This window comes from Solanum dulcamara, chromosome 2 (assembly GCF_947179165.1).
Source record: "Solanum dulcamara chromosome 2, daSolDulc1.2, whole genome shotgun sequence".
Taxonomy (NCBI): domain Eukaryota; kingdom Viridiplantae; phylum Streptophyta; class Magnoliopsida; order Solanales; family Solanaceae; genus Solanum; species Solanum dulcamara.
Genome location: NC_077238.1, coordinates 11,363,180 through 11,383,723, shown reverse-complemented (window position 1 = coordinate 11,383,723; position 20,544 = coordinate 11,363,180). Strand labels below are relative to the sequence as shown.

General features: G+C 33.5%; 4 protein-coding genes across 4 annotated transcripts; 3 read left to right on the top strand and 1 right to left on the bottom strand.

The window, feature by feature from the left end:
• The first annotated feature begins 2,526 nt into the window (after positions 1–2,526).
• Positions 2,527–3,189, top strand: LOC129870071 (uncharacterized mitochondrial protein AtMg00820-like). Its single transcript, XM_055944656.1, has one exon. The coding sequence runs from the start codon at positions 2,527–2,529 to the stop codon at positions 3,187–3,189; it is 663 nt and encodes a 220-aa protein (XP_055800631.1).
• Positions 3,190–9,253: 6,064 nt separating this feature from the next.
• On the top strand, positions 9,254–9,954 carry LOC129870063 (glycine-rich protein DC9.1-like). The gene is made up of 3 exons (XM_055944647.1): positions 9,254–9,287; positions 9,631–9,824; positions 9,889–9,954. Exons 1-3 carry the CDS (start codon positions 9,254–9,256, stop codon positions 9,952–9,954), a joined length of 294 nt encoding a protein of 97 aa, XP_055800622.1.
• Positions 9,955–13,781: 3,827 nt separating this feature from the next.
• Positions 13,782–15,977, top strand: LOC129880325 (probable xyloglucan endotransglucosylase/hydrolase protein 33). The gene is made up of 4 exons (XM_055954305.1): positions 13,782–14,129; positions 14,229–14,329; positions 14,630–14,838; positions 15,362–15,977. Exons 1-4 carry the CDS (start codon positions 13,811–13,813, stop codon positions 15,798–15,800), a joined length of 1,068 nt encoding a protein of 355 aa, XP_055810280.1. The 5' UTR covers positions 13,782–13,810; the 3' UTR covers positions 15,801–15,977.
• Positions 15,978–18,789: 2,812 nt separating this feature from the next.
• Positions 18,790–19,524, bottom strand: LOC129880326 (40S ribosomal protein S16). Its single transcript, XM_055954306.1, has one exon. The coding sequence runs from the start codon at positions 19,442–19,444 to the stop codon at positions 19,001–19,003; it is 444 nt and encodes a 147-aa protein (XP_055810281.1). The 5' UTR covers positions 19,445–19,524; the 3' UTR covers positions 18,790–19,000.
• Positions 19,525–20,544: the final 1,020 nt, after the last annotated feature.

Here is a 20,544-nt window from a genome sequence, read left to right as displayed (position 1 = left end):
TCCTACAGATGTAAGTGGAGTTAGCATCATCTCTTTTCAACTGACTGGTGTTGAGAACTACACTCTATGGAGTCGTTCAGTCAAGTTAGCCTTGTTAGGAAGGAACAAGTTGGGGCTGGTTGATGGAACATGCAGAAAGGACATGTACAGTGAAGAACTGTGGTGTCAATGGGAGAGGGTAAATGCAATTGTCTTGTCGTGGTTAATGAACTCAGTCTCAAAGAGTTTACTTAGTGGAATTGCGTTTGCCTCAAGTGCATTGCAAGTGTGGAATGATCTACAAGAGAGATTTGATAGAGTAGATGGATCAAGGACTTACAGTTTACACAAAGAAATTGTTACTCTACAGCAGGGTACTAACTCTGTCTCGGTATACTATACGAAGCTGAAGGCGTTGTGGGATGAATTTGAAGTGTTAGTGCCCTCACCTTGTTGCAACTGTGAAAAATTCAAATGATTTGTAGCTCACATGAATAGACAAAAGTTGTATCAATTTCTAATGGGATTAAATGATTCATACATTCAGGCTAGGAGTCAGATTCTCATGATAGATCCATTACCAACTATAAATTAAGCATATGCCATGATAGCAGGAGATGAGAGCCACAAATCTGTAGTTACAGGCATCAATAATTTGGGATTGCATTCATCTGTTCTAGACTCAGCTGCTATGTACTCTAGAGGTGGCAGTAGTTCAGGTGTAAGTAATAGGTACAGGAAGAATACACCTCTACTTTGTGACTTTTGTAAGTGTAGAGGCCATACCAAAGAATTCTGCTACAAGGTTGTTGGATATCCACCAGATTTCAAGTCCAAGAGGAAGGCACAAAGTACATATGCTGATACAAATGTCTCCAATCATACTCAGAAATCAGGCCAAGCTAATTTCTCTTATGGTTTGAATACAAATGTAACTAATGAATTAGTGTGTGGTAGGAATATTACAGGACAGCACTTTCTAGACACAACATCAGCTGAAGCTTCTACTAAAACTCTGAGTCAGGCTGAGAAAGATGTCAAACAACTACTTCAAGGGTGTATATTCACAAAGGAACAATATGAACAGATACTCAAGATGATGAATCAACAGCCAGGAGCTACTGCATCTGCTACTACATCTGACTATAATAAGGCAAATAATGCAGGTAAAGCCTTGTTTGTAACTGAAAATAGTAATGTGTGGATTGTGGATACAGGTGCAACAAATCACATGGTATCTAAGTTAGATATGTTACAAAAAGAGTCTGTCCTGAAGCTTGACACTCCCAAGGATGTATGCTTACCAAATGGTGGTACTACACAAGTTACTCACATTGGCTCTTGTAACCTATCAGCTAGAAGTGTGATCACTAATGTGTTCCATATACCTGAGTTCAAATATAACTTAATGTCTGTCAGCAAAATAACAAGGGAGTTAGGCTGCTCAGTCTCCTTCTTCCCTAATTTTTGTGTTTTCCAGGAGCTTTACACTGGGAAGGTGAAGGAAGTTGGTAAGGAAGAAGGAGGACTATACCTGCTGTGGAGACATTTAACTCAAGGTAGTGTCAATAATGTCAAGGAATCTGCTAATGCTGTTGATACAATTCCTTCAAATGGTAAGGAGTCAGACATGGAGCTATGGCATCAAAGGCTTGGACATCCCTCTTCTACAGTACTCTCAAAGATGTTTGCTGACAATAAAATCACTATGTGTAAGGTGTCTAAGTGTTTAGTTTGTCCATTTGCAAAACAAACTAGACCTGTATTTCCTTCTAGCAACATTAAAAGCAGTAGATGCTTTGACTTGATACATGTTGATCTCTGGGGACCTTATAATGCAGCTACGTTTGATGGCAATAAATACTTTCTTACAATTGTGGATGATTTTTCAAGAATGACCTGGTTATTTTTACTTAAACTTAAGTCAGATGTTTCTGTATCTCTTCAAATGTTTTTGCAATATGCAAAAACACAATTTGACAGGGTTGTGCAGATTGTCAGATCTGATAATGGTACAGAACTTGTTAATTCTGTGTGCTGCAAATTGTTCAAAGAATGGGGCATTATTCATCAAAGGGCTTGCCCTTATACCCCTCAGCAGAATGGTGTTGCTGAGAGGAAACATAGACACCTGCTGGAAGTGACAAGAGCCCTGAGATTTCAAGCCAAAATACCTATCAAATTTTGGGGCCACTGTGTTCTAGCTGCAGCCTATCTCATCAACAGACTCCCTAGCAGTGTAATTGGGTTTCAAACTCCCTATGAAAGACTATATGGCATCAAACCAGGGCTATCTCACTTAAAGATTCTTGGATGTCTTTCATTTGCTAAAAACCTTACTGAGCATGACAAACTTATGCCCAGGTCAAGGTTAGCAGTTCACATGGGCTACTCTGAAGTGCACAAGGGATATATTTTGTTTGACTTACTTAACAAATCATTCTTTATCAGTAGAGATGTTATTTTCAGGGAGGATATCTTCCCATTTGCCAATAAAGCTGATGCTGATTCATAACAGCTATTTGTAGACAACTACAAGAAGCAGATATGACCATTCCAGGTTTATCTACTATAGCTCCCATATCTTCTAACAATATTGATCAGAATCCAAGCCTTGATATAGGATGTGAGCATACTACTGTGGAGCATTCTGAGGATCAAATACATGTTGTAGATGGTGCTGGCTCTGGGGAATCTAGCCTTGCAGAAGTAACCCTTACTGAGGATCCTAGTGCTCCTAGAAGATCTGTAAAATCTAAGCAACCTTCAACATGGCTGAGGGACTTTGTTTCCCTAAACATAACCAGTGATGTTCAATATCCTTTATCCAACTATGTGAACTATTCTCATCTATCTCCCACATATCAGCATTATATTGCTGCTACTTCCACTATAACAGAACCTACCAGCTATGCAGATGCCATCAAGGATTCAAGATGGGTTGATGCTATGCAAGCAGAGATTCAAGCATTAGAAAACAATAATACCTGGGAGATCACTACCTTGCCTGCAGGTAAAAGACCTATTGGCTGTAGGTGGGTTTATAAAATCAAATACAAGTCCATAGGTGAAGTAGAAAGATTCAAGGCCAGGTTAGTTGCCAAAGGTTACAGTCAGCAAGAAGGTATTGACTACAAAGAGACATTTTCTCCAGTTGTGAAGATGGTCACAGTAAGATCTATTCTAGCTCTTGCTGCCTCCAACCAGTGACACATCCATCAAATGGATGTGTTCAATGCATTTCTTCATGGGGACCTTGATGCTGAAATCTATATGCACCTTCCTCGGGGCTTTGTCAGTCAAGGGAAGAAGGTGTGTAGACTGACAAAGTCCTTATATGGACTTAACCAAGCCCCAAGACAGTGGAATCATAAGCTCACTGAGGCCCTTATCTCCCTTAAATTTAAATAGAGCCAATATGACCACTCACTATTCATCAGCAAATCAGAAACAGGAATTATACTTATACTTGTGTATGTGGATGACATGCTGATCACTGGAAGCTCATTGAAGTTAATAGAAGATACAAAGGAGGCTCTACAAAAGGCCTTCAAGATGAAAGACCTATGGGAGCTTAAGTATTTTCTGGGAATTGAGTTTACAAGATCCACATAAGGGATACTAATGCATCAAAGGAAATATGCCCTTGAGCTTATAGCAGAAGTTGGAATGGGAGCAGCTAAACCAGCAGGAACACCTATAGATGTTAATGTCAAACTAACATCAAGAGAGTATGATCAACATGTGAAGAAAAGGCAAGAAGCAGATGATGATCCTCTAATAGACCAGGTCAGTTATTAGAAACTCATAGGGAAACTATTATATCTCAATATGACAAGACCAGATATTGCTTTCAGCACTCAGACACTAAGTCAGTTCCTGAGTCAACCAAAAAAATCCCACATGAAAGCTTCACTAAGAGTGGTAAGATACTTGAAGAAGCAACCTGGACAAGGAATACTACTGTCCAGCAACCCAGACCACAAGATTACTGCCTTTTGTGATGCTGATTGGGCCTCCTGCCCACTCACCAGGAAATCTGTAACAGGGTTCATGATTGTGATTGGAAAATCCTTGGTTTCATGGAAAGCCAAGAAGCAAACAACAGTATCAAAGAGCATGGCCTCCACTGTGTCAGAATTGGTATGGATACTTGGAATGCTGAAAGAAGTAAGAGCTGAAATTGAGCTGCCAGTACAAGTTTACAGTGATAGCAAGGCTGCAATCCAAATTATAGCAAATCCAGTCTATCATGAAAGAACAAAACACATAGAAATAGATTGTCACTTCATTAGAGAGAGGCTACAACAAGGTTTGATCAAGGTGGACTATCTATCTACTCAAGAACAACCTGCAGATATACTAACTAAAGGATTGTCCAGGATGCAGCATGAACATCTTCTATCCAAGCTAGGAGTTTTGAACATATTTGCACCTCCTAGCTTGAAGGGGAGTATTGTGAGAAGTTAAATAGTTGGAGGGTAGAATTGTCATTTTACCAGAAATTAGTTAGTGGAACTAACAAGTTGTTAAAACTGTTAGTGTAACTAATTTCAGTTAACTAGTATAACATAGTGTATATATATATATATATATATATATATATATATATATATATATATATATATATATATATATATATATATACACTAATTGTAATTAGAAGAAGTAGCTAAAAAGAATAAAAAATATCTTTGTCCTCTCTCACTTTACTCTTCCAGTTCTCTGCTCCTTCTCTCTTCTCCTTCATCTTCGTCTTCATCTTCTTCTTCTTTCTTCTTCTTCTTCTTCTTTCTTTCTTCAATATGTACAGCTCACGTTTATCTTCATTATACAAAGAAGATAGGCTAGAAAAAGGAATTTTCTGAATGTTTCTTTGACGGCTAAGATTGAGGAGGAAGGTAATGGTATTGGTGATGGCTAATGCAAATGACTATAATTGTAATGCAGACTTATCTTGCTGGTGTCAAGTGTCCTGTAAATGTACCCCCTTTGATTATAACATGTTAAGATGTATATTGCTCGATCAATTTTGTTTTACACTGAAAAATTAAATCAGTTTGATCAATTTTGTGGATCATCTTCCGTATGCAGATTTTTTTGTTTTTGTTTTTCCAAAGAAAGTTGTTTCTTTCCTCCATTTTAGTTAGGTACTAAATAATCTACTAGACAATTTTAATGACCTAAAAAGGATGATGGCAAAACATTACTACCTTATCAACACAAAAACAACTTCTTCACTAAATTCTCACACTAATGTGTCGATATAATATTGACAATGTATATGTTTCTAAACAGTGTATATAGAGTTGAATGAAATATATGAGCTTCCTCTAACTTGCTTTTAGTAGAATTTATGAATAAGTTAATAATTTTTTAATGATCTCGCGAAGCGCGGGCAAATAATTTCCTAGTCCTCTTTGTAATTTCAAATAATTATATTATTTATCACTAATTAATAATTTCATAGCAGATTTCAAATTAGATACATTTAGATACATGTTTTTTTCTACTAGATATACTGGAATAGGGAGAGAGACAAGCGAGAATAGGAGGGAGGCGAGCGAGATTGGTCTATTTATCCAAGATAAATGCAAATCATACTAGATACATGTATCTAGACGGGTGTGATTCACATGTATCTGGGATACCAAATACACAAGCGAGATGAGAGGGAGGTGAGAGATATTTGTCTATGTATCCCAGATACATGCGAATCCATTTGGATACAGTGTATCTAAAAATAAATCAAACCTAATTTTGACCCCATGTATCTCGAGATACATATATCTAGACGTATCTGAATGCACCAAAATATGGTAAGATTCATAATATTGTAAACTAACTTATATCTAATTAATTAGCTCCTAAACTAGTGAGATTTATATAAGTTGTCAAATGACTGAAGAATCAAACCCAAACTGACTGACTCTTACGCCCAGAAAGTTGCTCAAATAGGACGTGCGATTTTGGAGCAAACAAAGTCAATTCTTTCCCTAATTATGTGACTTTAGAACTTTAACAATATAATTACAAAAACTAATCAACAAATACATCATTAAGCTATCACTACATTAAATTAATTTTAGAACTTTAACAATTATAAATATTTATCAATAAATACATAGTTAAACTATCACTGAATTAAGTTAATTACGCCATCAAAACTATGATACAAATTAAATTTCTTTAATAAAACTACAACTTTTATCTATCTATATCTATACTATACTATATTAAAAGCACGAAGACATTTAAAATGCTGATTGAACTTTTTGCCCTTCATTAAAAGACTCTGCTTTAGACAAAATCGTCTTTTCCTATTTTTTTCTAATTATTATTTCGTTATATGTATTATACGTCTTTATTATATTCAATATTAACTATGATATAATGAGAATTTAAGGAATTCTAAAATATATGATAATTAAGAGTTATCAGGAGAATTTACAATAGACTCCTAAAATATATGGAAAGAGGAATTTAAAAGGATTTTAAAATTATTAGGAGGACAACTAATATTGGTAGGTTTTCTTTTTCCTTATATACCTGAAAAAGCTCCTAAAATATATAAAAAGAATCTTCATAAAATAAATATATAAAGAAAGATTTTCTTAATATTGGAATTTGATAGTGCAATATTGAAGAAAACTTCAATTTGCAAAACAATAGCATATGCCCATCTCTATGAATTCTTTTTGGCGACGGATTCTTCAACTGAATCCTAATGGTACAAGAGTTCAAGGTCAAGGTCGAGGTAACTTTGAACCATGCTTATGGTGGAGTTGTTTTGGGGAGGAAGCACCACAACTAAAGTTTGATATGATAATAAATAATGAAAATAAATTGGACACGAGAATTTTACGTAGAAACCCCTCAAACAGATAGAGGGGAAAAACCACGGGGTAGAAGGATCGGAGAAAACAATAATTTACAATTCTCTCTTGTAAAAGAAACAACTACTATACAATTCTCTCTTGTAAAAGAAACAACTACTAAAGAGGACACTCAAGACTACAATATTTATCTTGGTGTATAACTCTCTTTGTATTTTTACTCTCACTTTTTCTGAATGAATTAAATGAGGGCACGAAACCCTCTATTTATAGGAAGATGAAAACGCGTAAAAGGATGGAGTATACGCGTTTTTATTTTAAAAACGCGTAAGCACACCTATCCTTCCTACCAAAACGTGTAAATATAAATACACCTACCCTTCCTATGTTTTACTTTTTTCTTTATTACTTTTCTTCTTGAAGACTTTTCTTGCCGCCCTTTTTGACTTTTTTTCAGGAGGTAGATAGTAATTATATTTTATTTTTTGCAATATTAGATTTAACATGTCATATAAAATTATTTTCTTGTAAAAATTTATTTGACGAAGCTTCTTGACGTGTATAAGATAAAATAGGAAGCAAGTGCATTGACCTGCATAGGAAACTTTTTTTCGCATAGTAATATATTTATTATTAATTAACGTAATGTATATGTGCAAAACACGTACACTAAACTATTATTTTATAAAAGTTTAAGCATGCATTGCCAGGGTTTTCCTTATTTTACACTGGCAAGTAAATTTAATTAAGAACTATTATGGGTAAGAGTCCTCTATTAATAAATTTATTTTGCGTGATTTTTTAAAAATATTAATATGGCATATACATGCAACGCACGTAAGCTACACTAGTATCTTTGATAAGTTTAGCACGGTCCTCTTGCAACTAGTATCTATTTAGAAGAAGGAATATATTGCTGGTTACTTGTTATGTTAACTAGTTTATTAATATGAGTTGTGGAATGGTTGGGATCCCTCCATTCTTAACTAGAGGTCTTGGATTTAAACACTGGAAGTGAAAAAACTCTTGCCGAAAGCGGTGCACGTAAAGTTGAACTTTACAATGCGACAAGAATTCAAATTTATAGTCAAATTTTAATATGAATACCGACTACTGAGTGAAAGAACAAAAACAAAAAATTAATTTGTTTAAACACAAAGATATTGCAAACACTTTAAGTTGAAAAACAGTCTTATGCTTTCCAACACCAAAATTGCAAAGTGCAAGACTTGTTTAGATATGGACCTCAGCTTATGAGCCCTTTCTACTTTGTGATTTTCTTCCCATTGAAAGCCCACATAAGATAGTCTAACTTGATTCCACTATAGAGAAGCATACTTTTAAAAAAAAAATAAAAATGATAATGATAAATAAATATACAGGGTATGGGAAGGAGAAATAAGGAGTGGATTAGAAGGCGGGGAACCGATCACACCAAAGATAAAATTTACGTAATTAACCAACTGAACTGCTAAAATTCTTCTTAAAGAAGCATATTGATTATTTTGATTCCTAGGTTTTTAAAAAAATATATACAAACACAATCTAAAACATTAGTACATAGTACATGCTAGTCTTTTCATTTTATTTATATTCGATATTTGGTTAGTACCAAGTTTAAGAAACAAAATAAATATTTTTAAAATTTGTGACATAAATATGTCACAACATTTCCATGACTATAAAATTATGTTATTAAGCGGTAAATTATGAAGTATAAAATTAACTTTTTTTCCAAATATATAAATATAACATTTTTTTCTGAACGGACTACAAAATAAAAAATATAGTGCTCCTATCATATAAAACAACGAAATAGATAGAATAATACTCCTACTGTTCCTTTTTAGCTTTCATATTGCTTTTTTCAAGAGTTAATTTAATTTATTTTAAAAGTAAAATTAGATTACATTAATTCAATAATTTAAAATAAAAATTTAGATAGTCAAAGCATATATGGAAAGTACTATAAATTACAATTTTTTTTCATATCAATATGATGAAAATATACATCTTAAAATGTTAGTCAAAGTTCATATCGTTTGACTTTTAAAAAAAAAAATTATGACAACTAAAAAGAAACGGAGGGAGTAGTAAGAACTTCCCTTAAAACAATCTAATATTTGTCATACCATTGAATTCGAGTACTACACCAAATTCTGAAATTTCAATATTTACTTATGCGAAATACTCTTAGCCCTCATTTATTTTAATTAAGATTTAGACGTCTGAATTCGAATGCACATCGAATAATTAAGATGTTGTCTCTAGATCTGAACACTGAATGATTAAGACTATTTATTTTTCAATATTTGAATGTACATAATCTATTTATATGTACATAATAAATATACAATTCAAATAAAAATTAATTAAATTTCTTTAAAAATTAATAAAATAAATTATTATTTGATTTAAAAAATGAAACACTTATAGTGATGGTGGAGATAGTTTGTAGTGGTGGTGGTGATGGTAATAGTTGATGTTAGTGGCTAGTAATGATGATGGTAATAGTAGTGACGGTGGAAGTAGTTGGTGTTTTGGTGACTATCATAATGGTGGTGATTGATAGTGGTGTTGGTGGTTGTATTAATAAAGTTGGTGTTGATGTTGGTTGCTAAAGTATGTGTGGTAGTTGGTGATGTGTTTGTGATAGAGTTAGCAGCGGTATGAGTTATGATGATGGAGGTGATTGGCCGTAGAGATTGACCACAGTGGTGGTAGTGTGGAGGCGGAGGTGGTAGTGGTAATTGAAGAATTTATGGTGGTATTTGACGGAGGTGTTAGTTTTAATGATCGAGTTTGTTGGTAGTAGGAATTAACTATAATGGTGATAGTCGTGGTGGAGATGGAGGTGTCGACGACTATAGAGACGGTGGTGGTGGGTACGAAGGCGACGGCTACAAAGACGGTGGTGGTGGTGGTGGGGACGAAGGCGACGGCTACAGAGACGATGGTGGTGGTGACAATGGATATAATCATCATGATGGAAGAGCTAAGCTAAGTGTGGTAGTAGTTGATAGTAATAGTTAGAAACTGTGGTGGTTGTGATGACAGCGGTGATTGGTGGTAGACGATAGGAATGGTGGTTGACAATGGTAGTGGTGGTGACAAAGGTGGTAGTGGTGATGACTGGTGATTGTGGATTAAGTGATGGTGAATATTATCCACACAAGAATACCTCTTAATGATATTAAGACTTTGTTCTAAATCTTAATGATTAATATCTAATTCAGATCCTTAAGTGCTTAAATCTTAATGAAAACAAATGCATTTAATGGTCGAATGTATGAACCATTAAGATTCAAACCTCCATTGACATCTCTTCATCTGCAAATTATTCTCGATGTGAAAACACAGAGCCAGAAGATTGATTTTTGACTAGAAAAAAGAGTGGATTGAGTGCAAACTAATGATGCCTTAGCCACAAATCCTAATAGATATAGACTTGACGGACAAAACTTGTCTTTATCATAAATTTTGATGGATGGGAAATTTGATCATAAATCTGAACGAATTATTAGAATTTGGATATAAAATTCTAATGAATTGTCAAAAATTATTGTGTAAAAATATTACGAACATATTTTTGCTTCCAAATTTAATATTCAACATTATTTTACCAATCTCAAAAATTTTTCATAATTAAATTCAACTTAAATCTTTAAAAATCAATAAATCACTTTGTCTTCTTCAACAGATTATTTTCAAGTTCAACAAAATCCAATGATATTCTTCAATTTTCTCCAACCAAACTAATCCAAATCATTAAATCGATAACATCATTGCAATGGAACAATACCACTCAATCCCAACTACAAATAAGTCATGAATCTTTAAATTTTTACAAGACATATTTAATTATTTTTTAATTTTATTTGTGAGCATATAACTTATTTATTATGAAGACATGTTCTTGGCTTATACTCTTAATAATACTAATTTATAAGTGTATCCCATTATGAATCATTCCCTCACTGCAAGCATTTCTTTTTCAAAAAACCCATAAAATCTTTTTACAATCTCATAATTCCTTTAGGTATCCAACAAAATCTTTCTTCAAACTCCTAACATGAAATAATTCAATTCAATAAAGTAGTAGCTAATCTTATAATTAGCTCAAAACATTATACGGGTCCTTTAATAATGAACGAATTATTACACATGAATTACTTACATCAAATTTTCATCTTTAAATAGTTTAATTTCTTCATTGCTATTTTTTTAATTATTAATCATCCAATAATCATTTTTTTAGTTGACACTGCTTGAACAAGAAGAGCTGCCTATATTGGGGAAAAATTAGATATAGCGAAAGGAGCAAATCAAATCATGACACATGGCAGAATAAAATACTCGGCGACCTCGAGAGAATGGAAGAAAACCATCCCCGGGGTGTCATGAAGAGCCTCAAAGGCTTGTCAGTTGTAGTAGTCTGTTTGGATTGATTTATTTTTAAGTATTTTATAAGTTGAAAACTGGTAATAAGTTTTTTTAAAAAAAAATAGGTGTAGGCCAATTTTTTTTTTGATTTATAAGTTGTTTTCAATTTATAAACTGCTTAAAATAAGTTCATCCAAATAAACTCAACTATTTATTAGGGCTTATTTTAAGCACAAAATGACTTTAGTTGGTCATCCAAACACTCAAAAAAAAGCTGAAAAAAACTTATAAACAGCTTATAAGTCAATCCAAATGGCTTCTAGAACTGACGAATATTCGAAAGAGGCTTCACTCGGGGAAGACCGCCTTAACCGTCGAAAACAATCATAGATCCTTGAGAGTCAACAAATCAATTTTAAGCACTGGTCCACCTATTCCAATCACCTTCGATCGAGGTATCAAAATATATGTGCATGCTACAAGATAAGTGTGACAGCATTTCACATTGAAGCCACAATTCAACTTTTAGGAGGCGTCGAAGAGAATTAGAAGATTGTACCATGCTTTTGGCTTTTTAATTTTTAAGGAAATGAACTTGATCGGTCCTAATTAGCTTAGTTATTTTAAATTTCTTTTTGCAATTTTTTTGTTAATCAACCTGACGATTGTTTTTTGATAAATTAGTAATAATTACATGAGAAACAATGCAAACAAAAATTAATTTATTGGAAGAATAAGAGAATAAGGGAGTTTGTTGGATCAAGTTGGGCCAGTTGGACGCGTTTGTGTCAATTAACAGCTGTTGATTGAAACCCAGACAAAAAGAGCAGCACAATGGATTACGCAAATCTATGATTTGATTTCTAATTGTATCTCCGATACACGGATCAAAATAAGGTGTAATTTTTTTTAGTTACATTATATTCAAGTGGATTCGTATATATTTGGGATACAGGAGTCTCTCGCTCGGCTTTCTCCTCTCTCACTCGCCTCTCTCTTATCTCTCCCGCCTCTCTCCCTATGTATCTGTATTTTACAATGTATATCTGGTATTCTTGATACATATATCTAGTGTGATTAACATGTATTTGGGATAACTGATTCTCTCGCTCGCCTCTCTCCCTTTGTATCTGTATTTAGAGTGTATCTAATAGCAAACATACATGAATCTAGATGTTTCTGATTTGAAATTTGGTATGAAGTTATTAATTAGTGAGACAATATATAATTATTTCAAAATATAGGGAGAATTAGTACATATAACATGAATGTTTATGTAATTACATAGTTTTTTCGTTTAATATTTCATATGGCATGTTTAAGATCATAAAATTAAAGGACATTTTGATCTATTATATATTTTTAGTTTAAAACTACAAAATTCAAAATTATCGAATCAAAATTTCAATTACCACACAACACGATGCCCATCCCTAATTCCTACCTAAATCTGCCCATGCCGTAAATATACATACTTCGTTCATCCCATATTAGATGAACACTTTTTATTTTACACAATTAAGAAATCATCAATAGATTGATCAACTTTACTATTTTGCTCTTTGTTCATATCAACGCACAAAATAAATTAGAAAAAATATACATGAGAGTATAAGAATAGCTAGTATTGGAAATTATTCACATTCAAAAGATCGTATTAATTGTAGGGGTAAAATAAAAAAAATTAATCTTATTATGATTTAGTAAATGATCAAGTAATATGTGATAGCTATTTTTAGTAAAATGTCCATCTAATATAGGGCTGAGAGAGTACAATATAAGCACATTAAATACTCCCTCCGTCCATCTTTACTTGTTCACTATACTATTTTGGGATGTCCAATAATACCTGTGTAGTTTACAAAATCAATGAATAATTTATCATGATATGCCAATTTTACCCTTGCTATTAAATTCTATTCACTTTTCAATGTTTAGAAGACTTGTATTTAATAAGGGTGATTTAGTAAAATTACACTTATCATTTACTGTTTCTTAATTTCTATGTCAAGTCAATAGTGGATAACAAGAATAAAAGGACAGCCCGATGCACTAAAGCTCCCACTATACGCAGGATCCAGAAAAGGGCCCGACCACAAGGTCAATGATCCCATTTGTCAATGAGTCCAATCTCAATTTCCACAAAAAACCTAACAAAGTACTACATGAATAATGTCAATAAATGTATAGTATTAATTACTGTTTTCACCGAACAACCATAAAAGTAGTAACTTTTGTTGTAGTTTCGCTCCCACTCGAACTCTTTATGGTCCACGAATACAAATAACGTTATCATGGAATGGAATAGTAAGTATTCCTTTATTTATAATAACAGCTCTTGTCGATTCGATTCATAGATGTAAAATTATTTTTATTACAGATTGTTTAATCCGTTGATATGAGATTGATGTAAATCTAAATTTAATAAAATCTTAATAAGAATATTGAATATTGGACCATAAAAGAAAAAAATTTGGACCACGAGGGTTCTTTCCAAAAGCATGTCTTTCTCATAGCACATGAGCTTTCTAATCACTGTCCACAATCAATTACTATTATTTAATTAGATTCTTTAGTAGACAATTACATCCAGCTTGCTACAACTAAGCACAATGTTTTTTTTCATCTCTATTTTTCACTCCATAAATAGCCGGGCCATTTTTGGCCCACATTCCCATAAACAACAAGAAAAAAAAATGGAATTTTTTCTTCATGATAGAAAATTTGTATTAACAAAGTTGTTGATTTTATGCATGATTGTTGTTGTTTCATGTCGAGGTCCAGTGTATAAACCTCCAGAAATAGAGAAATTAACCGATAATTTTAGTCGATTATCGGTTAATCAAGGTTATAATGTGTTTTATGGAGGTTCTAATATTCGTATGACAAATAATGGATCCAGTGCTGATATTATCTTAGATAAATCTTCAGGTACACTACAACAACTTCATACAATTTTTTTTTTCTTTTTGGTTAAGTTTATAAAACTTAGATAAAGTATTAACAACTTTTATTTTTGTCCCTCCATAGGTTCTGGACTAATCTCTAAAGACAAATATTACTATGGTTTCTTCAATGCTGCATTAAAATTGCCTGCTCATTTTACATCAGGAGTTGTTGTTGCCTTTTATGTAAGTTTCCATTCATCCTCTATATATAATCGTGGTGTCTGGATCAGTTTATACGCACTTCAATTAATTTACGATATATCTGTTATGTTCCACCAACGCAAGTATTCGGGTAACTCTGTCCATTAAGGCTTGGACGGATTGGAAAAAATCATGATCTAACGCGAGATTTCCTAGTTCTCAACTTACTTCATACATGCCTACAACCTTTTGAAACTTGTGATTTAAAAACAAAGTCATAAAAAATTTGGCTATAAATCACTTTGTTCAAGTATAATGTTTTTTTTTTCTTCCAATTTTCAGATGTCAAATTCAGATGTGTTTCCACACAACCATGATGAAATAGACTTTGAATTGCTTGGACATGAGAAGAGAAGGGATTGGGTTCTGCAGACAAATCTTTATGGAAATGGAAGTGTTCACACTGGAAGAGAAGAAAAATTCTACCTCTGGTTTGATCCAACTTTGGATTTCCATGACTATACCATCCTTTGGAACAATCATCACATACTGTAAGCTAATTGATATTCCCTTTGTTTCAATTTATTTGTCTGATTTTAACTTACACGAAGTTTAATAAAGTAAAAAAAAAAACTTGAATCTTATAGTCGTAAAATAAAAATACGTAGAATATAGAAAAAATATCTACTGCTAGTAACTATTGTCGTAGTTTAGCCCCAAGTTGTCACCCTGCTAAATAGTCAAGTCTCAATTCTAGGTTAGGTTAAAAAATATAATACAATAATAGGAAATTTTACCTAATAATACCGTAGTTTATATTTATATTGTAAGAGGTTTTGTTCAAGACAAAGTCATGCATAGAAGTGGCAAAATTAGCCCATAAAATAATTATAACTCGCCTAAGTTTAGGCTGATTAATACCCGCTTATTTATTAATTTAGCTCATTTTGAAGGTGTGAACATCTCTCCAACTAAGCTACATACCATTATGTTTGGAAACTATTTGCTTATTAATAACTTCACTTTTATCTACTTGGATTCAAAAGTTGACAATTTTATTGTAAATTTATACAGATTTCTTGTGGACAATGTACCAATAAGAGAAGTGGTTCACAACACAGCAATCTCTTCAGTTTACCCATCAAAGCCAATGTCAATTATAGTGACAATATGGGATGGATCAGAATGGGCAACACATGGAGGAAAATACCCTGTAAACTACAATTATGCACCCTTTGTAACAACAATAAAAGGAATAGAATTAGAAGGTTGTGTAAAGCAACAACAAAATAATAATAATAATAATAATAATAATTCTTCAATATTAACTCCTACATGTTCTAGGAGAAGTAGTACTTCAAGTTTGGACCCTGTTGATGGAGAAGGGTTTATGAAATTATCACAAAAACAAATGATAGGACTAGATTGGGCTAGGAGAAAACACATGTTCTACTCATATTGTCAAGATACTAAGAGATACAAAGTTCTACCTCCAGAGTGCACCGCTAAATAGTCTACTTGACTAAAAAGAAGACAGTCTGATGCATAAAACATCTCGCGTTAGCAGAGACTTGGAACACATATTTGACCAAATTCTTCTATGATGTAAAAATTTGTCAGTCCGAGTTCCTAACATGTTCAAGAATCTTAGTTAGTGGTATTCAAATGAAAGGTTTTTTTTTTCTCTTTCTATTTTTCGAGTTTGCTAATCAGATCGAGTAAAAAAAATGTCTTTATTTTGTATATTATTGTGGTTTTTGGATTAGCTTTAAACATTTCCTCTCTTAGATTAAAGTGAAATGGCTTTGACTTAAAGAGTTCGACTCCAAAACAGACATTTTTTGGGCACTACATACCAAAAGAGACTCTCCCTAAAAATACAGAGTAAAACGGATAATTCGCTCATTTATGAGCGAACTGTGACAAACAAATTTAACTCCGTCAGTTCACCCCGAAACCCAAAACACATCACAAAAATTTTAAAGATAGTTCGCTACAATTCTTTTTATTAGCTTCTCACCTAAAGCTATTTGACCAAATTCTTTCTATGATGTAAAAATCTATTGATCCGAGTTCCTAACATGTTAACAATCTTAATTAGTGGTACTAAAATGAAAGTCTTTTTTTTCTATTTATATTTTTTGAGTTTGCTGATCGGACCAATATATATATATATATATATATATATATGTATGTATGTGAATAGAGTTTTAACAACTCCTCTCTTAGATTTAAGTGAAATGGCTTTGACTTAAAAGTCTAAAGATGGTAAAGTGGGCATTAACAATAATTGAACTTGATTTTACAAAACATAGGCGATGATTGCATTAATCATATATCATTCTACAAATATTTATGAACCATAATGGGCATATATAAACATTTGAAGTTCCAGTACATTTGTTTCCATCCAATTCTCTTTAATATCTAGCCTATCTAACTGGAATCTAGTTTACTATATATGATGGAAATAACGAACTAGTTCTTAACATCATTCAAGTCAAATGGCACAGCCCACCTGATGGAATCCTCAAATTCAATATTGATGAATGTAGTAAAGGAAATCATAAAGAGGATCTGGTTATGGCATTCTCTAGCCTCTTGGGGTCGCTTGGTACGTGGGATAAGCATAATAATCCCGAGATTATTCTATCTCGGGATATGTACTAAAATGGTGGGATTACTATATCCCATAAAGAAGGCATGGAATATCATCGCTTATCCCATCAACTTTGATTATATTTCATTCATAAAGCTACTATTGAATAGGCAAGTGGCGTGATTAACACAAAAGGCAGTTGAACTTTGTGGGGAAAATCCAATAGTCTTGAGAAAGTATTGAAGGGTTTGAATGACATCAATGGACTTGCATAAGTAGCTCTTGGCTTAATTCTTAGAGACCTGAAAAGAAACTATGAATATGGCACAGTGTGTTTTTGCCAATGAAAATATGGTGCATTTTGTAAAGTGTGTGCCAGAGTGCAGACCGAAAAAGATAAACTGTGTGCACCAGTGGACAGACAAGAATCGTCAAAGAAAACTCAAAACTACAGATTCAAATCATCAATAAGCCACGGGGAAAGAAGTTTGTGCAGCTGCACAAATCTCAGTCTCCACTTTCTTAGCATTGTGTCAAAATGAGATGAACTGCAAACACAATTACGATTTTTAAACACTAATACAGGGAAAAAAAAGATCTTACATCTGAAACCCCACCTAGCAAAATAAGATGGGAAAGTAATAGCTTTATGTTACTACCACCCTGTGACTTGCAGCCTTTACGCTACTATTATTGTGATGTGACCATCCAATCTCAGAAATGGGTTTTCACTTGATGGGGCACCTACAGGATAGTGAAATTTTATTGAATTGAGTATGAAGTACAAGGTTTAAGCAAGGGATGTGGATTGAGCCCAAGTTCAGGAAAAAGAGGGGGGGGGGCTTCTTCACCTCAAAAGAAGCAGCAAATAGACTTTCAATTTCAAAGAAATTAAAAAAAAGGATCAATATGGATTGTGCCCTGCTGTGATAAAGGAGAACTGCCTAAGTATGGTTGGAAATGAGAACCATCCAATAGCAAAACTGGGAAAGATGCTCATGAAAGGGAGCCATGGAAAAAGAGCTAACTATTCCCCTAAACCGAAGATGGTGTGAAGATTGGCTACATACACTTCAGGGTGGAGCAAATTGTTGTTATTTAATAGGTGCTACATCCTACATTTGACTGTGTATATGTTTAACTATTAGTACATATATCAAACTAAGCCACAAACAGCAGCACAAGAGCCATGTTTTAGTTCTTATTTCTTGATAAATGAGAGTTAACCTATGTTTAGCATTTTCTACTCTGTATGCGTATAAATAGTGGGGTATGCACTGCTTCTATGTTTCCAATAAAGGAAGTGCAATGCTTCTATGTCAAAGCTTCATTTCTATATCCATAAAGCAATAGTAGTACAACTTACTAAACAAACATCTAAAACAAGTCATAGCATGAAAGGAACCTTTTCTTCACCTGAAAAAACATGAAAAGGAAGCACCACAAACATGGATATGGCAAGTGTAGAACAAAAACAGACAGTAATTTACACGAACCAATAGACAATAAACAACATTTCGACCTCTAATAAGTTAGGGTTCTCTATGAATCGTGTATACTGTTCAACTCTATTCAGGTCTCATACCACTACCAGATAACACCATTCTTTCAAGGCAAATAAGGGTGTTCAATCTCGAACTAATCCGTACATGGTGATTTAGGCGAGCTAAAGAGAATAAAAAGAGTGTCTTGGGAACTAAAGATTATTTCACAACCCAGTTTCTCAATAGAACTACTAAATATCAAAATTTTCGATGTTGCAGGATAATGATAATATCTATAGTTCTTCTCAAGGACAGAAGAACTGAGGACAATGTCAATATCTAAAGCTTTTTATCAAAGGGGAAATCGGGTTCCTTCAGCAAAAATCAACAGGATCAAGTAACAAGTATGGCACACTGTATAACATAAGTTCTAATTTTGCATTGAAAAACACATTTTACTGCATACATAACATAAAATCATTCTAATGTAGTAAAACTACATAAAGGTTCATCAGAATCCAAAACTTACTCAAATAACTGTAAATAGATAATAATCCCTGAACCGAAACCATACTCAAAATTGCATATCACCAATAGCAATAGAACAGATACCGTAAATCTAAACCGAAATCAACGGTAAGATTTCTGGAACCTAGATCGAGCACCACGACCACCAAACTTCTTAGGCTCACAACGTCTAGGATCAGCAACAAGCAAAGTCCTATCATATCGAATCAGAATATCCTTAATCTCCTTCTTCGACTGTTCATCAACGTACTTCTGATAGAATGCAACAAGAGCCTTTGCTATGGACTGACGAATAGCGTAGATCTGAGACGTATGACCTCCTCCTTTGACGCGGATTCTCATGTCAACTCCGGCGAATCGTTGACGACCTAATAGGAGGATTGGCTCGAAAGCTTTGTATCGGAGAATCTCCGGCTGAACAAGCTCGATAGGAACTCCGTTGATTTTGATCAAGCCACGGCCACGCTTGCAGTGAGTCACTGCCACCGCCGTCTTCTTCCGCCCGAAACATTGCACGGACTCCACTGTCGCCGGTGCCGCCATCATTTTTTCTGTTTTGTTTGGTTTTGCTAACTCCGATGGCTTAACTCGAAATTTCCTGAGGTTTTAGCTATGGAGGGAAGATTATGTATTATGAGAATTAGGGTTTTGTATTGGGCTTGTAGAGTAAATGGGCCCATTGATTGGTGTACTCATTAAAGCTTTTGGGCCCTTAAGTTTGGGACCGGATCCCATTGGCTCCTTGCCTCGCCAAAATATCGGTCATTTTATTTTCCTCCCTGTATGTTAGGGCGGTTAATGGAACTAAAATTAATAATTTGAAGAAAAAAAGTTTTTATTTTGTCGATAATGAGTTATTGATTTATTGGTTTTGATAATAATTTTGATTTCTTTTATTAATGGATTATCGATTCTTAACGTTTTGAGATTTTTTCCTTAACGTGTTAACCGATAACACAATAGTAAATTAAATAATTATATTTATATCATTTGGTGTATAATGTCTTTGACTTCGAGTTTAATTGCATACTTTTATTTCTGGTTGTCTTAAACTCACAGTTATTTTACAATATGACAGTGCTTGCTTTTGAGCAAGATGTAATTTATCATTTGTATGGTTCATTTGGTTTGTCACCTCGTTTTAAAATAATTTTTAATAATTTTTTTATGTCATGTCTCGACGGTTAAACTGATAATCGAACCAATAACGATAATAAGCGATAAACCAAACAATAATTAACTTGTTAGGAAGTTCTAAAATAAAAGGCTTAAGTCATCAACAGCTTCTTAAAGTTGTCCGCATAATTCACTTAGACACCTCAATTAAAATCAGTACCTATTGAACACTCTAATTTTAACAAATTTCTACCTATTAAACATAAAATGAATGTCTGCCTACAAAATGTTATGCGTGTATCTCACACGCTGATGCCATAGAAAACCGACAAATAAAGCGATGACAAGTGTTATAAAGACTCGAAATAATAATAAAAATGTTTTTTTTTAAAAAATAATTTTAATCTTTATGAAAAAGAATAATCAGCAAAAAGAAATTCATTTTCTAAACAATCCCTATCCATCCCAGCTAAACCACCTAACCCTTTCCCCTTTTTTTTTCTTCTACCCTCCATCATCGTCCTCATCTC